Source organism: Podarcis melisellensis (genome assembly GCF_964234715.1).
Source record: "Podarcis melisellensis genome assembly, chromosome: 17".
Lineage (NCBI taxonomy): Eukaryota > Metazoa > Chordata > Lepidosauria > Squamata > Lacertidae > Podarcis > Podarcis melisellensis.
In genome coordinates this window covers 35,168,375-35,191,001 of record NC_138534.1, presented here as the reverse complement: position 1 = coordinate 35,191,001, position 22,627 = coordinate 35,168,375, and the positions used below count along the sequence as shown (strand labels likewise).

Genomic DNA, 22,627 nt, shown 5'->3' with positions numbered 1-22,627 from the left:
TACCTCGAGTTAAGAACTTAATTCGTTCTGGAGGTCTGTACTTAACCTGAAACTGTTCTTAACCTGAAGTGCCACTGTAGCTAATGGGGCCTTCTGTTGCTGCCGTGCCGCTGGAGCACAATTTCTGTTCTCATCCTGAAGCAAAGTTCTTAACTTGAAGCAATATTTCTGGGTTAACGGAGTCTGTAACCTGAAGCGTATGTAACCCGAGGTACCACTGTATGTGGCCCTCAGAAAGTTGTTGAAAAGGTTCCTTACTCCTAGTGGAGAAGTATACCTAGCAGGACTAGGTCTCCAGTATATATTTGGGTTTTTTATTTAAACAAAAGGTTGGGGATGAGGTACAAGTGTTGGATATTGGGAAGCCTTTCCATATAAAAGCGATGCGCTCTCTTTCTTCAAGCCTTCTGATCCAGCCCTTTGTCTAAGCAACTTAGCTTGGCTTTTCTTTCTCAAACTGTATTGGCAACAATAGAATTGGCAACAGGATTCCAACGTAGTGTTTCTAACAAACTGTTAACAAGCAAGGGAGAGAGAGGGGGCTGGTGTGGCATTCTGGAGTGTTACTCGCGACTGCAGAGACCCAGATTGCCATGAAACTGGTCCAGGGACCTTAGGCCAGCCAGTGTCTCTGAAGCTCAGCCTGCCTCACATGGTTGTGGTGCAGAGAAGCAAAATGGGACAACTTACCGTATTTTTCGCTCCATAAGACACACCTTTTTCCTCTTAAAAACTAAGGTGAAATGTCTGTGTGTCTTATGGAGCGTATGTGTGGTCCCTAGGGCTGGGGGGGGGGAACCCGGGCTTCCCCCGCCAGCCCTGGGAGCAGCGGGCAGGCTGCGCACAGATGCCCTGCACTTCTGAGCAGCTCTGGGATAGCCCTCGAAGCCTCTGCAAGGCAGTGAGATGAAGGCTCCCCGCTGCCCTGCGGAGGCTTCGCAAGCTACCCCAGAAGCCAGAACAGCTCGAGAGAGCGCTGTGCAGCGCTCCCTCTAGCTGTTTTAGCTTCTGCCTTAGCGGTGCAAAGCCTCCGCAGGGCAGCGGGGAGCCTTCATCCCGCTGCCCTGCGGAGGCTTTGTGTGGCTATCCTTGGCTTTTGCGGGAGGTGAGGGAAGGGACAGAGCGTGGCTCTGTCCCTTCCCCCACCTCCCGCAAAAGTCCCCAAGAGCCGCGCTCCCTTTAAAGAGCCACACGGAGTGTGTGTGTGGCTCTTGGGGGCTTCTCCCTCCTCAGGGAAAAGCCTGCAAGCGCCGCAAACACGCTCCATGCGGCTCATGAAAGGGAGCGCTGAGCAGAGCCTGGGATGCATACAGGCTCTGCTCAGCGCTCCCTTTAAATAATATTTTTTTCCTTGAATTCCCCCTCTAAAAACTAGGTGCGCCTTATGGTCAGGTGCGCCTTATAGAGCGAAAAATACGGTATGTCCTACACTCAAAGATCTTTAATGAAAAGGCAGGATCTAAATATCATCAATAACGAGGCTGATTTCAGTCCTCAATATTTTTTTAATAAGATGCTTGTGTGTGCATTTCTGCTGTATTTCAAAACCAGCTGGGGACAGAACTTTTGATCCATTCTCAAACTTGACCATTACGAAGCCTTTCCCTTGTGGCTGTTTTGTCCCTTTGCTCTGGCTCTGATGACTACCCCCCCCTCTCTCTCTCCCCCTCCCTCCCTCCCTCCCTCCCCACACTACAGAGTGCACGTCTATAAGGCCGTTTCTTATCAGCACAATTTCTCACCACCACATGCCAACACAATTCTTTCCAGGCGCAATCCACCCCGGCCCCACTACAAAGACCGACTGTACAAGCTTTGTGCAGGGAGCTAAGCCAAGCTGGGAGGCAGATGAAGACACCCAGGCTGTTGCTCGTCTCTTGCAGCTTATCCAAGACCCTAAGCAAGGAGGGAGGCGGTGCAAATTAGCGCACAGCGCATCCTTTCCTGGAACTCCTTGATAATTACCATTTGCTGAATATGAGGAGCTGTCATTTCTATTGAAACTAGTTAAGGCTCCTGCAGACCATCTGTTTATTCAGCATTCATCCATCTTTGCTTGCACAAAGTGCATGTGGTGGTCAGACTATGCCTGGTCTTTATCAAGCATTTGTTCTGAGTGGGTATAGCATAATGAGCATTCATCCCAATTTGCTTGTGGGGTGTTTCCATGTCTTCCTAGCGCACCACGTACAAGGCTCCATCCAACTGTTTTGGGACACTACTTTGTTTTATTGAACTAAACAGTTTTAATTGGATTCTGAATTCTTTGTTAGTACAGTGGTACCTTGGTTTTTGAACGACTCGGAAGTCAAACATTTTGGCTTTCAAACGCCGAAAACTCGGAAGTAGCTGCTCCGGTTTTTGAATGCTTTTCGGAAGCCGAACGTGCCACGCGGCTTCTATATTGAGTTTTCTGGACATAAATGCTTCGGGAAATGCATGCTTCAGTTTTCGAACATTTCGTAAGTCGAACAGTCTTCTGGAATGGATTACGTTCGAAAACCGAGGTACAACTGTATTTTGAGTTTGATTGTTATTATCTTCATTAGTGGGTCATGCAAATGTCTATTCTGAGTAATGCTATATAGAGAGAAAGAGTGCTGGGCCTGAGTTTATGGAACCAAGGGAGCGGTGCCCTGAAAAACCTTAGGAATCACTGTCCCAAATGTGGGCACTCTAAGTTCTATGAAAATGACCTACATGTTTTTTGGGGAGGTGAATACAGCTGCAATACATCCCCCCCACACAACCAAAATAAATAAAGGGTAACTCTCTTATTCATTACCACCAGAAACTCTTTTTCATTTGGGAGTGGGGAGAGAAAGAAGAGAGACAGGACATTTCTGAACGTCGTATTTCTACTTGCACTGTTGCAAAGCCGTAGCTGGCATCAGTTAAAGCTCAAGGTTAAGCCAGGCACCTGTCAATAAAGCTCCTTGTGCAACTATCACATAGAAGAAATCTCTTCTGCTCCCCCCCCCCCACTTGCACCTTTTCCCTTCAACTGGAGAAGAGAGGGAAGTAAGATGCAGATGGGAACTTCTTCAAATCCTCCGACTGGCTGATCGGGTATGATGTGTGTAGGAGAGATAAGCTGGCCCAGATGGCAAAATGCACCTGGTTTGGTTTTTTTTAAAAGCTCCTCTATGTTATGGTACCAGCAGGTTTCACTCTGTCTTTAATCTTTAGTACATCCAAGGTCACAAGGTTTTAAAAAAAGAGTCAAGTGAGAGTTGGTGGTTAATACTTGATGGCATCTGCAGATGGTGACAGCAGCCACGAAATTAAAAGACACCTGCTTCTTGGGAGAAAAGCAATGACAAACCTAGACAGCATCTTAAAAAGCTGAGATATCACCTTAAAGGTCCGTATAGTAAAAGCTATGGTTTTCCCAGTGGTGATGTATGGAAGTGAGAGCTGGACCATAAAGAAGGCTGATCGCCGAAGAATTGATGCTTTTGAATGATGGTGCTGGAGGAGACTCTTGAGAGTCCCATGGACTGCAAGAAGATCAAACCGATCCATTCTGAAGGAAATCAGCCCTGAGTGCTCACTGGAAGGACAGATCCTGAAGCTGAGGCTCCAATACTTTGGCCACCTCATGAGAAGAGAAGACTCCCTGGAAAAGACCCTGATGTTGGGATAGATGGAGGGCACAAGGAGAAGGGGACGACAGAGGACGAGATGGTTGGACAGTGTTCTCGAAGCTACCAGCATAAGTTTGACCAAACTGCGGGAGGCAGTGGAAGACAGGAGTGCCTGGCGTGCTCTGGTCCAGGGGGTCACGAAGAGTCGGACACGACTAAACGACTATACAACAACAACATAAAACACACCTGAGCTATATGTACTGTACGTAAACACACACCCACACCCACACACAATTGACCCCTTTCCTGAAGGTTTTCTCTCTCAATAAAACTACCTGTCTGAAACTACTTTTCCCCACCTGCCCTGTTCACATGCAGAACTGCAGCCTAATGAATTTCATCGTCGCTTACGCTTGTGTGTATTTGGTGCTGAAATATTCTTTATTCATAACAAAGGAAAGAACATTTGGTGGTTAGCAGATGGTATGCAACAGAGCTTCAGATTTCTAAAAGACCCCCAAATAGGTTTCATGATAATTGCACGGGTTTCCCCCTTAAACTAATAATACACTCTCCCTAATAATGCAAACTCCTCAAGCAGCATCTGCAGTTTGACGCTTTTAGGCTGCAAATCTAAGCAAAGGATCAGCTCTCGTTTTTCCTCTGAAGCTACTCAGGTGGCGATGCCGCATTTGTGTCACCCTAGTTCCTGTCATCTCAAGCCATTTCTGAGATCATTAAAGTGTCAATCTCCATGCATCTAGAATATTCCGGTCCCCCAAGCCTCTTGAACCTTAACTCTTCACTTCCCTGGAATCTGATGGTTTAGCGCCACCATGGATGCAAATTCAACGATACTCAGCTGGTGTTCCACCCGCTAATTAGCTGTCCTATACATCACATGCAGATTGGGCTCTTTGCGTCTAAGTGACAAAAAGCTTGATGTTAAAACTATGACATATCTAAGATTATAACCATAAAGAAGTACAACTGTAAAACCAGGGCTCTGAGCAGGTGATGTTGCACGGGGAATTAGAATAAGCAACGCTGATCTGAGATGAGAAGCAGCAGCCCCCGATATCACGAGAAAATTATTGCTGTATTGTTATAGATTTAAGGGGGAGAACCCCCTCTAAACCCTGGAAAATAATAAATGCTAGGATTTTGATTATTTGGGACATGAAGGGAGAATGCAAGCTGCAGAGGAATTCCTGTGGCTAAGCTAAGGAACAATAAAGGTAAAGGACCCCTGGACGGTTAAGTCCAGTCAAAGGCAACTCTGGGGTTGCGGCGCTCATCTCACTTTCAGGCCAAGGGAGCCGGTGTTTGTCCACAGACAGCTTTCTGGGTCGTGGCCAACATGACTAAACCGCTTCTGGTGCAGCAGAGCACCGTGACGGAAACCAGAGCGCATGGAAATGCTGTTTGCTTTCCTGCCACAGTGGTACCTATTTATCTACTTGCATTGGCGTGCTTTAGAACTGCTAGGTTGGCAGGAGCTGGGACAGAGCAATGGGAGCTCACACGGTTGCAGGGATTCGAATCACCGACCTTCTGATTGGCAAGCTCAAGAGGCTCAGTGGTTTAGAACACAGTGCCACCCGTGTCCCTGTTAAGGAACAATAGAGAGCAATTGAGGGACATTAACAGTACAATAGAACTCCTTTCCCCTTGCCCTGAGTTGTGAAACAGAGACTGGGGATTTGGAAGGTTGCCAGGGTAAATGCTTTGGGAGCAAGGGTGCCTGGGATGAAGGAGGAGGAAGAAGAGCTGAGATCCATCTTGGAGAGGCTGGCTGCAGGCCTGGCTGCAGAGAAGGACTGCACTTCTGTGGGGTACAAGCCCCTCTTGAAAGGTCTGTGCTGTCAGATCTGGACTCCTTCCATGCAGACTGAAGGTGCAAATAGGTGAATAAACCATACAGTGGTATCTTGGGTTAAGTACTTAATTCGTTCCAGAAGTCTGTTCTTAACCTGAAACTGTTCTTAACCTGAATCACCACTTTTTCTAATGGGGCCTCCTGCTGCTGCCGTAGCACGATTTCTGTTGTCATCCTGAAGCAAAGTTCTTGACCTGAAGCACTATTTCTGGGTTAGCCGAGTCTGTAACCTGAAGCGTATATAACCTGAAGCGTATATAACCTGAAGCGTATGTAACCCGAGGTACCACTGTATTTCTTAAAGCCACGGCAGTCTCCACCGTGTCTTCCATTCTCTAAAGACCCTGTGTGTGCATTTGGGATGCCATGGGCTCTTGCCACCGTTCGGCAGAGAGGGAGGCAGGCAGCCGACTTTTGTAACCATATGTTTTCTGGAAAGGGGAAAAGAGCCTACTGGATCCAGCCCATCCAGCGGCCCGTGTCAATGGGAATCCAGGAAGTAGGACCTGGTTGCAACAGCGCTTTCCTCATTTGTGATTCCCAGCAGCTGGTTTTCAAGCAGCCAATGACAGTCTTGCCCTCTTTTCCACCACACAGTGCAGCCTCTCTCTCGTGATCAGTCGGATTTGCCCCGAGTTGAACTGCATCTGTCTGCTGTGCAGGTGGGATCATCTTAATAGATGGTCCTGGTTGTGGGCAACCCGGTCCCGTCCCGTCTCCAGTGTGGGGGGAGCCATCACCCTCATGCCAGGGTGGCACCATGATCACCCAGGGCTATTACCCAATCAATTTCAATGGGTGATCATGGGGGAATGTATTAAAGCGGTAGTGCGACGTGTGCCAAGCACCTGTTTCACGCTACCGAACACCCTCCCTTTAATTTAAGTGTCCTTTGGCCTTACTTTGGACTTCGGTTGGTTGCCCGTCTTGAGTCGGGGACCGGGTAGGAATTTTTCCATTTGGCGAATTGGCATGGGCCACTTGGTTTTTGCCTACCTCTTAGTACAGTGGTGACCCGCAAGACGAACGCCTCGCAAGACGGAAAACCCGCTAGACAAAAGGGTTTTCCGTTTTGGAGGTGCTTCGCAAAACGAATTTCCCTATGGGCTTGCTTCACAAGAGGAAAATGTCTTGCGAGTTCCTGCGGGTTCCCCCCCTCCCCCCTTTTTCTAAGCAGCTAAGCCGCTTATCAGCTGATCCGCTAAGCTGATAAGCCGCTAAAAGCTGCTAAAAGCCGCTAAACCGCTAATAGCGCTAATCCGCTAAGCTGTCAATGGGCTTGCTTTGCAAGACGAAAAAACCGCAATACGAAGAGACTCACAGAACAGATTAATTTCGTCTTGCGAGGCACCACTGTAATCGTCACAAATTTGTAAGGTTTGGCGGTTAGGCATTGGCTTATTGTTGAGTGGGGGAGGGGAGGTCGGCCATCGCCTGCCCCTCCATTTCAAGGGTATTCCGTTAAAGGAATCCAGGGCCTGAATCTTGTCTGAAGTCCGCTTGAGGGGCTAGGGCCATGCCAGGCCTCGGGGGACACCAGGGGAGATGCAGGTGGGTTCTCCCAAAGCAGTTTCCCTTTGGGTGGTTTACCCTTACAGACTTCCTGCAAAGGGGCAGGAGTCAGATATAGTTTCCCCAGTAGTGATGTATGGAAGTGAGAGCTGGACCATAAAGAAGGCTGACTGCCAAATAATTGATGCTTTTGAATTCTGATGCTGGAGGAGACTCTTGAGAGTCCCATGGACTGCAAGAAGATCAAACCTATCCATTCTGAAGGAAATCAGCCCTGAGTGCTCACTGGAAGGACAGATCGTGAAGCTGAGGCTCCAATACTTTGGCCACCTCATGAGAAGAGAAGACTCCCTGGAAAAGGCCCTGATGTTGGGAAAGATGGAGGGCAGAAGGAGAAGGGGGTGACAGAGGAAGAGATGGTTGGACAGTGTTCTCGAAGCTACAAACATGAGTCTAACCAAACTGCGGGAGGCAGTGGAAGACAGGAGTGCCTGGCGTGCTCTGGTCCAGAGGGTCACGAAGAGTCGGACACGACCAAATGACTAAACAACACAACAAAAAGCCAATACCACTCTCATTTCCTGTAATCAATAAAGTTGTGGCCCCAAAATTTGCCCAATAACCTTAAACAAAAATTCTCTGTGTGAATTTCTTTATGCTAATGGGGGGTTGGGCTTGAGGGTCTTGCTACGCAGAATGGCGAGATGCTCATTTCTTTAGCCTTGGTGCTAAGATTCAGGCAACGGGTGTAACATCCCCCGCAAGCTTTTCCCAGTCTCGGTGCTGAAATTCTGGGGCTCTGGCCTCGGCCTTGTGTCACTGCGGTAATTGTCCTTCTGTGAATGTGGAAAGTGAGAGGTGATCATTAGCAAGGCTGGGATCAAAGCTGCCACTCAAAGAATAAGAAGGGGCCAGGGATCCCCCGCAATCTCAATTGACGTTTCCCCACCCCCTGATTTTCTGAGCAGCCTTCCCTCCTGGCTCCCTTCCTCTCTTCCTACACCTTTAATGATGATAAATACTATTTGTGTCACTATTCCTTGGCGTGTGCTGTGCAAATGATAAGATAAAGGAGATAGTAGTACCCTTGCCTCAGGCTTACAGTGGGAAAATATTTGCATTTTTCTACATTTCATAGAATCACAGAGTTTTAGAGTTGGAAGGGACTCTGCGGGTTGAGTCCAACCATTCCTTAGGGCTGGGCAATATATCAATATATCGGCCAAAACCGGTTTGAAGTCCATATTGTGGTATCGTTTTCATAATTTTTGACCTGGCAATACATTGCGAACCATGGTTTTTGCGTGTGTTCTATGCAAAAACCACAATGCGGTGGGAAACGTAAAGCCATATTGGGAAATGATGCATAATGAATTTAAAAAATGTTAACAAGTACTTCCCCACAACATCAGAGTCCTTTCTTTTGGGGATAATTCAGGCTGAAATTCCCAGGTATCAAAAAACGGTTATTTATGTATGCCATGGACACGGGTGGCGCTGTGGGTTAAATCACAGAGCCTAGGACTTGCTGATCAGAAGGTCGGCAGTTCGAATCCCCTCGACGGGGTGAGCTCCCGTTGCTCAGTCCCTACTCCTGCCCACCTAGCAGTTCAAAAGCATGTCAAAGTGCAAGTAGATAAATAGGTACCGCTCCAGCGGGAAGGTAAACGGTGTTTCCATGTGCTGCTCTGGTTCGCCAGAAGCGTCTTAGTCATGCTGGCCACATGACCCAGAAGCTGTACGCCGGCTCCCTCGGCCAGTAAAGCGAGATGAGCGCCGCAACCCCAGAGTTGGTCACGACTGGACCTAATGGTCAGGGGTCCCTTTACCTTTATGTATGGCACTACTGCGGCCTGTGGTTTGTTAGTCCCAAAATGGAAAATGAGTGAGGTCCCAACCAAAGAAGAATGGCAACTTAAGTTGACAGAATATGTGCAGCTAGCAGACTTAACATAGAGAATAAGAGAACAAGAAGAACATATGTTTAGAGAAGATTGGAAAACGTTTATTGAATATATGAGAAATAATTGTGTGCAGCTGAAAACGACAGCAGCATTAAGATAAATTCAACAGTGTAAATAAGTTTTGATGGATACAATAATGGAATACTGAATGGTATAGTTTTCGTAAAATATGCAGGGATTTATGATATGCAAAATGAACCATGGAAAGAGAAGAAGGGAAGTCATAGGTATCCTAAGAATGTAAAAATGAGTACTTCAAATTGTAAAACAGAAAATTTATTAAAAATTATAAAAAAGAAAGAAAAAACGTGAAGCCAGCCAATTTCACTACATAGCTCCATCCTTATTTCAGACATCGTGATATATTGTGATATTTTGATATATCACGATGTCAAAAACCAGATATTGCCCAGCCTTACCGCACCTTGAATGTTGATGGAACCAAAGAAGGAGTTCACTTCAGGATCTTAGCGCCTGGGCAATTTCGTAAAGGGAGATAATGATCTTTCAGGTAGTCAGTTGCTGTGATTGGCCTTGCTAAGGGAATAAGAACTGCTTGCAAAACCCATCTAATCACTTTGAAAAAATACAGCCCCTTCAGATATTTTCTTCCCTTTGTTTTCTGGGAATCGACTCGAGCCCCTGCGCTAAGTGTCTACGCCCTGTCTTATAAACCTTATACCTGATTTCAGCAAGCTGAATGGGCAAGAGAATGCTAATGGGCTATGCTAATTGGTGTCGAGGTCGTACCTCGTGGCAAGACTCTGAAACTGAAATGTTTCAGCGGTTCTCAGGCATGAAGCCTTCTCCCTCCTTTTGTCTCTTGCAGAATGGTTGTCTCAGCCACTTCATAGTTGCTTGGTAACATGCCACCAAACAAGATTCACTTGTTTAATCACTACCCATCTTTTAATTCATGCTACACTTTTGCTGTGACAAACATGAGCTGGAAAGTCTTCATTATTTACAGAGGTTACTGTTGCAGCATCAAGCTTTTAATGGGTTGCATTCAAAAAGGTTTGGTTTATTTCACTTAGTCTGCTGAACCTCTGAGGTTGCCAAACTGAAGAGCATGAAATGTAAATTCAATCTGATACAATACATTGCAATTATCTTCTTCTGTATCTGATTTTGGAATTGTGACAATAGCCTTCTGAACAATTTTTTTAAAAAAGGATACAAGGGTTTTTTTGTGGGGGGAAGAGGCCAATATATATTGTCCTTTACTATTTTATTCAACTTACTGAAAGTTTTCAAAGAAAATCCACGTTTTAAAACATTCCGGGCCATCTTTTGCTGTTTGATGCTACTTATTCATCATCCACAGTTGCGGATTAAGAATAGCAACGTTAATGGCTTGTGATGAAATAACCTAAAACTTCATTGATTTGAATGTAAAAAAAGGTAAAAAGGTAAAGGACCCCTGGACAGTTAAGTCCAGTCAAAGGCGACTATGGGGGTGTGGCGCTCATCTCACTTTCAAGCTGAGGGAGCTGGCGTTTGTCCACAGACAGCTTTCCGGGTCATGTGGCCAGCATGATTAAAATGTTTATGGTGCAACAGAACACAGTGATGGAAACCAGAGCGCACGGAACACCATTTACCTTCCCACTGCAATGATACCTATTTATCTACTTGCACTGGTGTGCTTTCGAACTGATAGGTTGGCAGGAGCTGGGAAAGAGCAATAGGAGCTCACTCCATCATGGGGATTGGAACCACCAACCATGTGATCGGCAAGCCCAAGAGGCTCAGTGGTTTAGACCACAGTGCTACCCGCTTTAGCTTAGAGACCAATACATTTGGTGGTTAGTTTCACAAGAATTTCATTTGCATTATTGGTGATGTCCTTTGCTCTCCACCGCACTTTTAGAAACAAGAATCAATACAGTACCTGGATGGAAGATTTGCACATTTATAGATCTGTTGTAAGATGTCTTGAAAGTCAGTTGGGGTAAGAAATTGGATAAAATATAGATTAAGCTAACTAAATGTCACTGTCCCAAGTGGCAGTATCATAACGAAGCAACTATTAAGGAGAATTTCCAGCGTGGAAATCTTGAGGGATGGCGAGGGGAAGAGACCAAAAGATGCTTGCAGAAAGCCTGTTTATTGAGCATCTGTTTTTAGGGAGATTAAACAAGCATTGTCTATTTCAGGCATAGGCAAACTCTGGCCCTCCAGATGTTTGGGACTACAATTCCCATCATCCCTAGCTAACAAGACCAGTGGTCAGGGATGATGGGAATTGTAGTCTCAAACATCTGGAGGGCCAGAGTTTGCCTATGCCTGGTCTATCTTAATGATCATTCTTTCTGTTTTCTTCATGGGGAGGTTAAATGAGCATCTGTTTTGCATGCAGAACGCCCCAGGTTTTAGCATCTCCAGTTATGGCTAGGAGAGACTGAGAACCTTTCTGAAACCCCGAAGAGCCATTGCTAGGAGACTGAGCTAGATTCATTCTCAGTTCATTCATTCATTAAGCTTATTGTGCTAGCCAGAGGCCATGACAATTATGATGTACTTAAATACAAACACGGTAATGAGTGTTAGGGGAGGGATAGTACTTCTGACGGGGGACAAGTCATGTTCCTTCTGGAGTAGCTTGTCCACATTTGGTCTCTACATTGTACTCAAATTCCTGGAAGATGTCAGCAGTCACACCCTGGGAATGGATTTGGCTGGCTGGCTAAACCAGGTGAAGGATGCCAATGGGTGTCAAACCCTTGGGGAGTTAGGGACTTGGGAGAGCCAGTGTGGTGTAGTGGTTAAGAGTGGCAGACTCGTAATCTGGTGAACCGGGTTCGCTTCCCCGCTCTTCCACATGCAGCTGCTGGGTGACCTTGCGCTAGTCACACTTCTTTGAAGTCTCTCAGCCCCACTCACCTCACAGAGTGTTTGTTGTGGGGGAGGAAGGGAAAGGAGAACGCCAGGCACTCCTGTCTTCCACTGCCTCCCGCAGTTTGGTCAAGCTCATGCTGGTAGCTTCGAGAACACTGTCCAACCATCTCGTCCTCTGTCGTCCCCTTCTCCTTGTGCCCTCCATCTTTCCCAACGTCAGGGTCTTTTCCAGGGAGTCTTCTCTTCTCGTGAGGTGGCCAAAGTATTGGAGCCTCATCTTCAGGATCTGTCCTTCCAGTGAGCACTCAGGGCTGATTTCCTTCAGAATGGAGAGGTTTGATCTTCTTGCAGTCCATGGGACTCTCAAGAGTCTCCTCCAGCACCATAATTCAAAAGCATCAATTCTTCGGCAATCAGCCTTCTTTATGGTCCAGCTCTCACTTCCATACATCACTACTGGGAAAACCATAGCTTTAGCTATACGGACCTTTGTTGGCAAGGTGATGTCTCTGCTTTTTAAGCAGAGTGTTTTCAGTAGTAAACCATAACTCCTGCTTGGTGGATCCACTTGGTGGATATTGTCAGTCATATATTCGTATGACAAGGACAAGTTATCTTTAGCACACTTCCTCCTGGGGTGACCTGATACTGCTTCAAACAACATATTTGGTTGAACTCAAACTGTCTTTGGCTCTCAGTCAAGACAGGCACAGTTATTTGAATGGGCAACACCAAAGTGAGTGGCTACTTCATCTTTCGGATTTAGCTGTGCTCAGACACTTGGCATTTCCCTTCCATTTTACTATTTCAGTATATTTGCCACCGTCTCTTGCATTACTGCCAACGGATATAAACATAACAGGAGCTCCAATATGAGAGATAAATATAGAACCATGTTGCTCCTCTTTGCAAGATTGCATTTCAGATTTCTAACGGAGAGAGAGGGGTAGAAGAAGAATGCTTTGATGTCAGTGTCGTATCTGGAAAAGCAGCACATTTCATAGGAATGCTAGAAGCTCAAAACGAGCCGGGCATGATTCTGCTGCTTCCTTGCAGTATCCTGTCAGGACCTGTGGCAGCTGAGATCACACATTCATTTCAGTTCATGTCAGGGTGGATAAAAATCAGTGATAAAAAAACAACACAGATGTTTTTTATTTAAACCAGATTTTTAAATATTTAAACCGGATTTTCTAATATTTAAACTGGATTTTTAAAAATTTTAAATTGGATTTTTAAAAATAAAATGCTTTTGGAGGAAAAACTTTCTAAAGATAGTTTTCTATTTAAGTTATATTATAGTCCAAAGGCTATTCATCAGGAAATAAGGATTTGTTTTTGAATATGTAGCATGAGGCTTTATATGCAATGTTTAATTTTTTTGGTAAATGAACTCCATTAGTCCATTCACAATGTCATGCTCTTCCAGAGGTTTCTGTAAGATTATTTGTGGCAGTTTTTCTAATGAGAAGATATTATCACAGATGTTTGTTTTTGCAGTTCTCAAAAGTGTGAATTTGTGTCTGCAGAGATAATGTGCCTTTCCTTCACAAGAAAAATGTTATAAAATAAACATAAAGAGTTGAGGAAAAAACCTTAATCCCATTGTTCCTTTGCAAATTTATATCCACAGAATCAACCTCTTAAAGGCTAAGTTCCAAGAGGTTCAAGGAATAGATTGTTTGGGGTGTAATAGATCTGCAGAAGTGGCCAAAGTATTGGAGCCTCAGCTTCAGGATCTGTCCTTCCAGTGAGCACTCAGGGCTGATTTCCTTAAGAGTGGATAGGTTTGATCTTCTTGCAGTCCATGGGACTCTCAAGAGTCTCCTCCAGCACCAGAATTCAAAAGCATCAATTCTTTGGCGATCAGCCTCCTTTATGGTCCAGCAATCACTTCCATACATCACTACTGGGAAAACTACTTGGGGAAAAATAAATAGTTAACTCCCCCTAAAAAACCCAAACACACACACTGGCAGTCTCCTGTGGATGTGTCTTGTAGGATGGCAGGAAGAGAGAGTGGAAGCCATTTCCCACTATTCTTCCACATTAACCCTTACTCTCCTATTTGAATTACATGCTATAAAAGTGCTAGACTTTGGACTGGATCGGGCCCATATGTTTTTGGAGGGCTGGGTTTTTTTTTCTTCCTAAGAAGTTCCAAGCAAACCTCAAAGCCTTTTGGTGCAACGGGATACGAGTTTGCTTGAAAGTGAGGTCCCCGAAGTCTCGCCCTTTCATTTTCCTGAAGATTAGAAGTGGATTTTCTGCTCGTAGCTGGCAATGTTATGGTTGTCAGACAGCATCACCATTCATAAAAGCCCTTTGGGGTGGGGGTGGAGAGTGGGCTGCCATTTCTCGGCTGATTTGCATGCTGTTTCCCTCTTTTAAGTGAGATCATTTCTGAAGATTTTTCCTTCTGAGAGTTTTTTGTATTCCGAGAGTGCTGTGCCCGTGAGGCCTGTGAAAATCCGCACCCTATTAATGCATGTAGCAGGAACAACAGAGAAGCTTCTCCCATTTGTCGTGAGAGATAAATATATAAAATTCTGCGAAACAGAAATAGAGGGGAGGGTTGCTAATTTCACGATGGGGGGGGTACAGTATGCAAAATGCAGAATATGTGGATGCAATCACATCTTGAGAACAAACGAATTCAGAAAAGGGTAGCTGCTAATTTCTTCCTTGCAAGAACCCATCAAGAATGTTTCATAGCCAATGGTTGTACTGAAGTAACTTTTACTCAAAGTTTAAATGAAAGGCTCTGACTAACTCAGGTTTCAGTTAATTTCCATGAGTGTGTTATAAGAAAAACTGCTCCCTTTCCCTTATGGGGTATTCTGGAGCCTGTGTAGAGTTCTTAAGTGGGTTCTCCTATCGGCAGGAGAAAAATAATAGAGGCCAACCAGAGTATTCTGAGAAGCAAAGCGGCTAGTAAGCCTGATCTTTATTAAAGGAACTGTTGCAACAGGGTCCCCACTCACCACATACAGGAGGAAGAAGAATCCTGAACAATGGTGCAAAAGCCCTTATATAGATTTTTTATATTGCCTACCCTGTAGCCCAAGACCTCCCCCCCCAAAAAAAAATCATACGACACAGAAATCCTGCCATCTGGCTGGGTTTCCCCAGCCACTCTGGACGGCTTCCAACAGAATACTAAAATACAAAACCTATTAAACATTAAAAGCTTCCCTAAACAGGGCTGCCTTCAGATATCTTCTAAAAGTCTGGTAGTTGTTGTTCTCTTTGACATCTGGTGGGAAGGCGTTCCGCAGGGCGGGTGCCACTACCGAGAAGGCCCTCTGCCTGGTTCCCTGTAACTTGGCTTCTCGCAGGGAGGGAACCGCCAGAAGGACCTCGGAGCTGGACCTCAGTGTCCGGGCTGAATGATGGGGGTGGAGACGCTCCTTCAGATATACTGGACCGAGGCAATTTAAGGCTTTAAATGTCAACACCAACACTTTGAATTGTGCTCGGAAACATACTGGGAGCCAGTGTAGGTCTTTCAAGACCGGTGTTCCAGTCTAGCCGCTCCCAGTCACCAGTCTAGCTGCCGCATTCTGGATTGGTTGTAGCATAGGACTCCTAATCTCAGGGTCGTGGGTTCCAGCCCTCGTTGGGCAAAAGATTCCCGCATTGCACGGGGGTGGACTAGAGGACCTTCACGGTCCCTTCCAACACTACAATTCCATGATTCCATGACACGTGGACACTTGCCAGTCTACATTTTCCTCCACAATGGTATACAACACACTTCCTTGTCCAAACAGCACATGTGGGAGGGGCAGGGGAAATCAGTCTTGAGCTGGCTGGAATGTCAGTCTTCTTAAAAGGGAATTATTCGGATAAGAGGGGAGGAACCAGGGTCATGCCACGAAGGAGGTGTCCTGCCACCTTTGTTAACAGACCTGGAAGAGATCATGGGTGGGGTTGTCACCACCCCTGTAACAAAAGATACCGGCAAGGAAAGGAGATTGCAGAGCTCAGAGCCAAGCTGCATGATTTCGCTACACCCATGCAAATATATTGTAGGGGAGGGAGGAAAAAAAATCTAATTTATGAAAATGTAACCGCACAGGCAGGGAAACGAGCTAAGCTCTGAACTAATCTACTGCTGGCGGAGTCAGCAAGAGGATTAAAGAGTGCGAAAAGCACTGGCGGGGAGAAAAGGAGATCTGTCATTTGTGACTTGATCTGTTCAGAGTATTGCAAAGCGAGCGTTGGGTTGGGGCGGCTCAAAGGAACCACACGTCCTTTGAAAGATTCCCATCTCTGGTGAGATCCCAAGTTCTGCCTGAGGCACAGGAAAGGAAATAGGGGTTGTTTCGAGAAAGTGCGACAAAGCCATGAATGAAAAGATCTGGAGACACACAGACACACAGGCACAAAAACACACACACACCTCTCTTCAATCTGAACAGCATTCCATTAAATAAATCAGGGCATACTGTGAAACAGGCAAAGGCGCAGACTTTGAAATGTACTTTTGAAGTTGGGTTGTGCTGGTATCAAAACGAGAACAATTAAAAATTATGGAATCCCCCAGATTCCCACAATGCTCATTAGGAAAAAACAAAAAAAACACACACAGAGCATATAACATACTAGAAGGAATGGGCTTGATTACAAATGGGCAGAGAAGCAGCTGTTACACACAACCCTGCGTCCCAAAGGGGACTGTTAAATATTACCCCACTGATTATACATGAATAAATTAGTGCCCTTGGGTTAAGATATAATGAGGTACTTTACTGACACATAAAAGCCCCCTCTTTGGCGGAGCTTTCATTATCATCAGAATGGACAGCTACAGAGGCAGTCGGTAATATAATAGCAAGCACAACCAAAAGCTCCGTTCAGACAGCTCTTTGTTTGTTACATTTTTATCCTGCTCCAAATAACTCCGAGGCATCTCTCACCTGCTCCCCCTGGTTTTATCCTGACAACAACCCTGTGGGGTGGGTTAAGCTGAGAACGAACCCAGGACCTCCATACACACGGCCCAGGCACGTCAGCGCTGCTAACGCAGTGGTTTGACTTCACTCCTGGAGGTGCACTCCATTGTCTCTCGAGACAGACAGGTGCCACAAAAGAAAGATATCAGGTTACATTTATATATTGGGGGGAAAACTTGGTGGCTTTTCAAGCTTGCAAACAGGGCGCCATCAATGAGAGGTTAAAGATGCAGAATTTGCCAGCCATTATCTCAGACCCTCCCAGCGTCCCTTTTTCCAGGGACATTCCCGGATTTACAGAAGCCATCCTGGTTTCTGATTTGATCCCAGAATGTCCCACTTTTCCTTAGGACGCCCCTATTTTCATTGGAGAAATGTTGGGTAAGTCACCTGAAGTCAGCCATGTTTAGGGAAGTTTTTAATGTCTGCTATTTTATTGTGTTTTTAATATTCTGTTGGGAGCTGCTCAGAGTGGCCGGGGTATAAAGAAATAATAATAATAATAATAATAATAATAATAATAATTGAAATGTTGGAGGTTATGCAGTTATGTGACCCACAACCCAAGGAGATAAGTAACTATACAATCTTTAGAAGGCATCTGAAAGCAGCCCTGTAAAGAGAAGTTTTTAATGTTCAATGTTCTGTTGCCTTTTTATACCTTCTCTCTTCTTTCTTCCTCTTTGGTGATCCCTCGTAGCTGAGTAAGATTGTCTTCCATAAACTTGGTTTTAACAATGAGTCTGTAAGTGACTGTGGAGGCCAATTTTGGATCCACACATCCTCCCACAGTGGGGACATTGGTTTCCGGGTGGGAATTGATCCTGGTGTGGATTTGCCAAGCGTGCCTTCCTCTTAGCACGTTTCTCCTTTCTGTCCTGAGTTTGAGCGTCTTCAAAGCCCGCAATACCTTTGGTAAAGGCTGTTCTCCAATTGGAGCGCTCGCAAGCCAGTGTTCCCCAGTTGTCGGTGTTTATACTACATTTTTTAAAGATTTACCTTGAGAGTCTTTAAACCTCTTTTGTTGACCACCAGCATTATGCTTTCCATTCTTAAGTTACATTTTTAAGTTTGGGCAACACTTACTTTGACAGTCTTTAAACTTCTTTTGTAGTCGGAAGCTAACCATAGTGGGCAGATAGGCAGGGTATAAATACTAAAATTATTATTAATATTATTATTATTATTATTATTGAATAGGACATCCCTATTTTCTGCAGAGAAATGTTGAAGGGCATGTTCTCCTAATGCTTAAAAAGCCCTGCAAGTCCAATTTGACCAGAGACAGTTTCAATGCCAGCAAAACGAGAATTCAGCCCGGGCGGGGAGATCTGGTGGGGATTGGACCCATGAGGCCAGTTCCACAAGCCATGCACATGTGACCCACACCTGAAATCATATACAAACACCAGGTGTGGAGCAAGTGGAGGCTGGATAGGCTGAATGGCTGAGTTTGCCATAGGGAACTCGATTATGTAGACGATCCCTGCGGAAAGCTGCTTTCTCAGCCAGCTGGTTGTTGGGTGTTTGGGAAGCACTGCACAAAGGACTCCGACAAGCTGGCGGGTCAAGCCACAGCCTGAGGCCTGAGCAGGTAAAAAAGGTAAAGGACCCCTGGATGCTTAAGTCCAGTCAAAGGTGACTATAGGGTTGCGACACTCATCTTGCTTTCAGGCCAAGGGAGACGGCGTTTGTCCACAGAAAGATTTCTGGGTCATTTGGCCAGAATGACTAAACCGCTTCTGGTGCAACGGGACACCGTGAAACCAGAAGCACACGAAAATGCCGTTTACCTTCCCGCCGCAGCGCTACCTACTTATCTACTTGCACTGGTGTGCCTTTGAACTGATAGGTTGGCAGGAGCTGGGGCACAGCAATGGGAGCTCACTCCATCATGGGGATTTGAACCACTGACCTTGTCCAAGTGACCCACACCTGAAATCATATACAACACCAGGTATGCAGCAGGTAGAGGCTGGATAGGCTGAATGGCCGATTATGCTGATTATGCAGATTATCCTTTCCCAGCCAGCTGGTTGTTGGGTGTTGGGGAAGCACTGCACAAAGGAATTTGACAAGCTGGCAGGACAACCAACCGAGGCCTGAACATATTGCAGGCAAAGCCCCCTTGTGCTGTGGTTCCCACCAGCCTAAAACTAGCTGGCTGTTAGGTACTTGGGAAACCTTGACGTCAGGTGATTGGCAGGTGGGTTGTCACACACACACACATGCCAATGTTGGCCTGCAGGAATGGAGACACACAATTATCTGGCCTGCTGGGCTAAGAAATCCCAGCTGGGTGCTGCATCGCACAATGCGGTGACTCCATCAGAAGGCAGAATCTTCTCCCCAGGACATTCCTGTGCTTACCACAGAAACCTGGACATGCTGGACCTTTCGCTAGTGCCTGTCAGCTGTCTAAGATCAGCAGGGGACCCATATGGGCTGCAGCACAACATGTGCCTTGGATTTGCAGGGGGGAGAGAAATTCTGAAACATTGCCAGGTCTCAAAATTAGAACCACAGGGAAAAGGGGGGTGGGGGATTCCTGAGGTTTAGATTCCCAGCTGTAGACAGCAGGGGTGCCAACTTGAATAAAATATGGGGGGGGGGGAATAAGCCCCACCCATACAATTGATATCGTGATGAGGTGCGTGCACACCTCCATATTTTGCAATCAATATGGGGTCTTCAACTTTTCTATGGGCTTCTTCTTCACAGCTCTCAATTCTTAAGAAAAAAATGTACCCACTATTCTGTACCTTTCTGCAAGGTAAAGGTAAAAGTAAAGGGACCCCTGACCATTTGGTCCAGTCGTGGCTGACTCTGGGGTTGTGGCGCTCATCTCGCTTTACTGGCCGAGGGAGCCGGCATACAGCTTCCGGGTCATGTGGCCAGCATGACTAAGCCGCTTCTGGCGAACCAGAGCAGCGCACAGAAATGCCGTTTGCCTTTCCACCGGAGTGGTACCTATTTATTTACTAGTACTTTGATGTGCTTTCGAACTGCTAGGTGGGCAGAAGCTGGGACCAAACAATGGGAGCCCACCCCGTCATGGGGATTCGAACCGGCGACCTTCTAATCGGCAAGTCCTAAGCAAACCCTAGGCTCTGTGGTTTAGTGCCACCCACATCCTTTACACCTTTTTGTAAGCTATGCTAAATCCATCAAAAGTGCCATGCATTGAAGTACCCACAACCCCTTGCATGTAGAATCATAGAATTGTAGGTATTTAATTAATTTCATCTCCAAAAAAGAGACAGGGGGCTGCAGCTTAATGGCAGAAAAGAGTAACGGTAAAGGACCACTGGATGGTTAAGTCCAGTCAAAGGCGACTATGGGGTTGCGGTGCTCATCTCACTTTCAGGCCGAGGGAGCTGGCATTTGTCCACAGACAGCTTTCTGGGTCATGTGACCAGCATGACTAAACCCCTTCTGGCACAACGGGACACCATGATGGAAACCAGAGCACAAAGAAATGCAATTTACCTTCCCGTTGCAATGGTACCTATTTATCTACTCACACTAGTATGCTTTTGAACTGCTAGGTTGGCAGGAGCTGGGACAGAACAATGGGAGCTCACCCCATTGTCGGGATTCGAATCACCGACCTTCTGATCGGCAAGGCCAAGAGGCTCTGTGGTTTAGACCACAGCGCCACCCACTCCCTTGAGCTTATTCACACTAGTCTGAAGCAAGTTTGACTGAATGCAGTGGGATGGACTTCTCAGTAAACATGGATTGGATTGCACGAATCAACCTGACAACAAGACCGGACCAGAATACTATTTTCACTTGAACACTTGTCACTCCATTACTTCCCCTCCTTTCCAGCTGGGTCTGTAAGTCTTCAGCAGCCAATGGAGATAAAGAGACTATCCTCACCTGGATTCCAGGTGTTTTCAGACAGCCAATGAGCTGCCTCTGTGCTCTTCCTCTGAAAGTTCAGGCGGTTATTTATGTATGCCACTACTGCGGCCTGTGTTTTGTTAGCCCCCAAATGGAAAACGATCGAGATCCCAACTAAAGAAGAATGGCAACTTAAACTGGTGGAATATGCTTGCGGATCTAACTTATAGAATAAGAGAGCAAGAAGAACATACGTTTAAAGAAGATTGGAAAACGTTTATTGAACATATGGGGGGGAAATCGTGTACACTTGAAAACATGGGCAGCATTAAGATAAATTCAACAGTGTAAATAAGTTTTGATAGAAGTAATAATGGAATACTGAATGGTTTCGTTTATATAAAATATGCAGGGATTTATGCTATGCAAAATGAACCGTGGATAGAAAAGCAGGGAAGTCATTGATATTTTAAGGTTGTTCAAATGAATATTCTAAATTGTAAAACAGAAAATTATAGATAGATAGATAGATAGATAGATAGATAGATAGATGATAGATAGATAGATAGATAGATAGATAGATAGATAGATAGATAGATAGTGCAGGTGGAGGTGTTCTCTCTTTGGTACTGATGCTGTTGGAATGGGGACACCCCAGAGAGCGGGCTGCTTTGCCTGCGCTTCTGCCCAAAGCAATGCATCACTTTGCAATTGAATATCCCAGCATCAACACCCACCTTGCAGTGTCTCTGGTGATGGGAAAGTAGACAGCTCCCATTAAGGCTGCAAACGCACTTCCGTGGAAGGAACCTCTATTTAATTTGGTGGTACTTATTTCTGAATAAAGATGCTTAAAATTCTAAGACAGTGGTTTCCAACCTTTTTTGGTGCCATGCCTCTCCTAAGCATCTCTAAAATCCTGCCCCCCCCCCATATATTCAAAAAGTGAACTATTCACAGGAGGAAGCCTAAAAGCCCATTAACTTGGTCGAAACAAGCTTCCAAATTACCCCCCTTAAAAATCAAATTGCCCCCTGTGGTTCTAAGAGGTGTGGGTGTTTTAACTGTTCAAACAGACAAGAAGGGACCAAGGAACAACCATGCAAACATTCAGAAATGCAAACATTTCCCGATTGGCTGACTAACACTAAGGCGTAGAAATTTGGCGAGGGTCAGTCTATCGATTGCGACCTTCGGAGGGTGAGCGACACCCCAACCACCGCCCCCAGTGCCCCCACACCCCACAGAGGCTTACCGAGCTTGCACTCGCCGTCGTGCGCCTTCCGGACGCGCTCCCGGCCGCTGTGGAGGGCGCGCCAGCTGTGCAGGTGCAGGGCGCACACGCTGCTGTAAGAGCGGCCGTCGGAGCCGCAGACGGCGCCGTCCTCCTTGCAGACGCAGCGCCCGGTGCCTTCTTCCTGCTCCTGCCCCTCTTCCTCGGCGGCAGGTGGCTCGGCTGGGCGCTGGCTGACACACACCAGCCCCGGGCCGCAGCGAGCGCCCCGCGCCCCTCCGCACCGCTCGCCCTCGGCGCTCAGGCACCGCTCGCAGCAGCCGCACTCGTCCCGCGCCGTCAGCTCGGGCGCCGCGCACCGCACGGTCTCGCACAGCTCGGGCCGGCAGGGAGCGCACGCCGCTGTCTCCGCCGCGCTCCTCGACGCCAGGCACAGCCAGAGCGCCAAGAGTGGCAGCAGCAGCCGCGGCGGTGGCGTCGAGCTCCAGACGGCGGGCATCACGGCGAGCTGGGCAGGCAAGACCAGGCGGGCGACGGCAGCTCAGGAAGGAGCCGTCTAAAGGGGCGCAGCGTCGACGGCAGAGTCAGGGGAGGTGGGTGGGGATGGCGAGAGAGACGCCCCCTAGACGACCACGCCTCCGCACTAAGGAGCCTCAGCGCGCGAGCTGACTGCGACCTTCCTGCGTGCGATTCCTTGGCTCCAGTGTTGAACTCAGCGGAGCCCGACTGCCAGCACCTCGAGGCTCAGGATCAGGCTCAAGCGCTGGTTCTGGAGAGAGAAAAAAAGCTAAGCAGTACGA

General features: G+C 46.6%; 1 protein-coding gene across 1 annotated transcript in view; it reads right to left on the bottom strand.

Moving 5' to 3' along the window:
• The window catches only part of IGFBPL1 (insulin like growth factor binding protein like 1), a 33,386-nt gene extending 10,997 nt beyond the window's left edge, over positions 1-22,389 (bottom strand). The window contains exon 1 of the mRNA XM_081894759.1: positions 21,849-22,389. Within this exon, the coding sequence (XP_081750885.1) occupies positions 21,849-22,326 (478 nt within the window). The 5' untranslated portion in view covers positions 22,327-22,389. The remainder of the gene's footprint in view (positions 1-21,848) is intronic.
• Between the last annotated feature and the right edge of the window lie 238 nt (positions 22,390-22,627).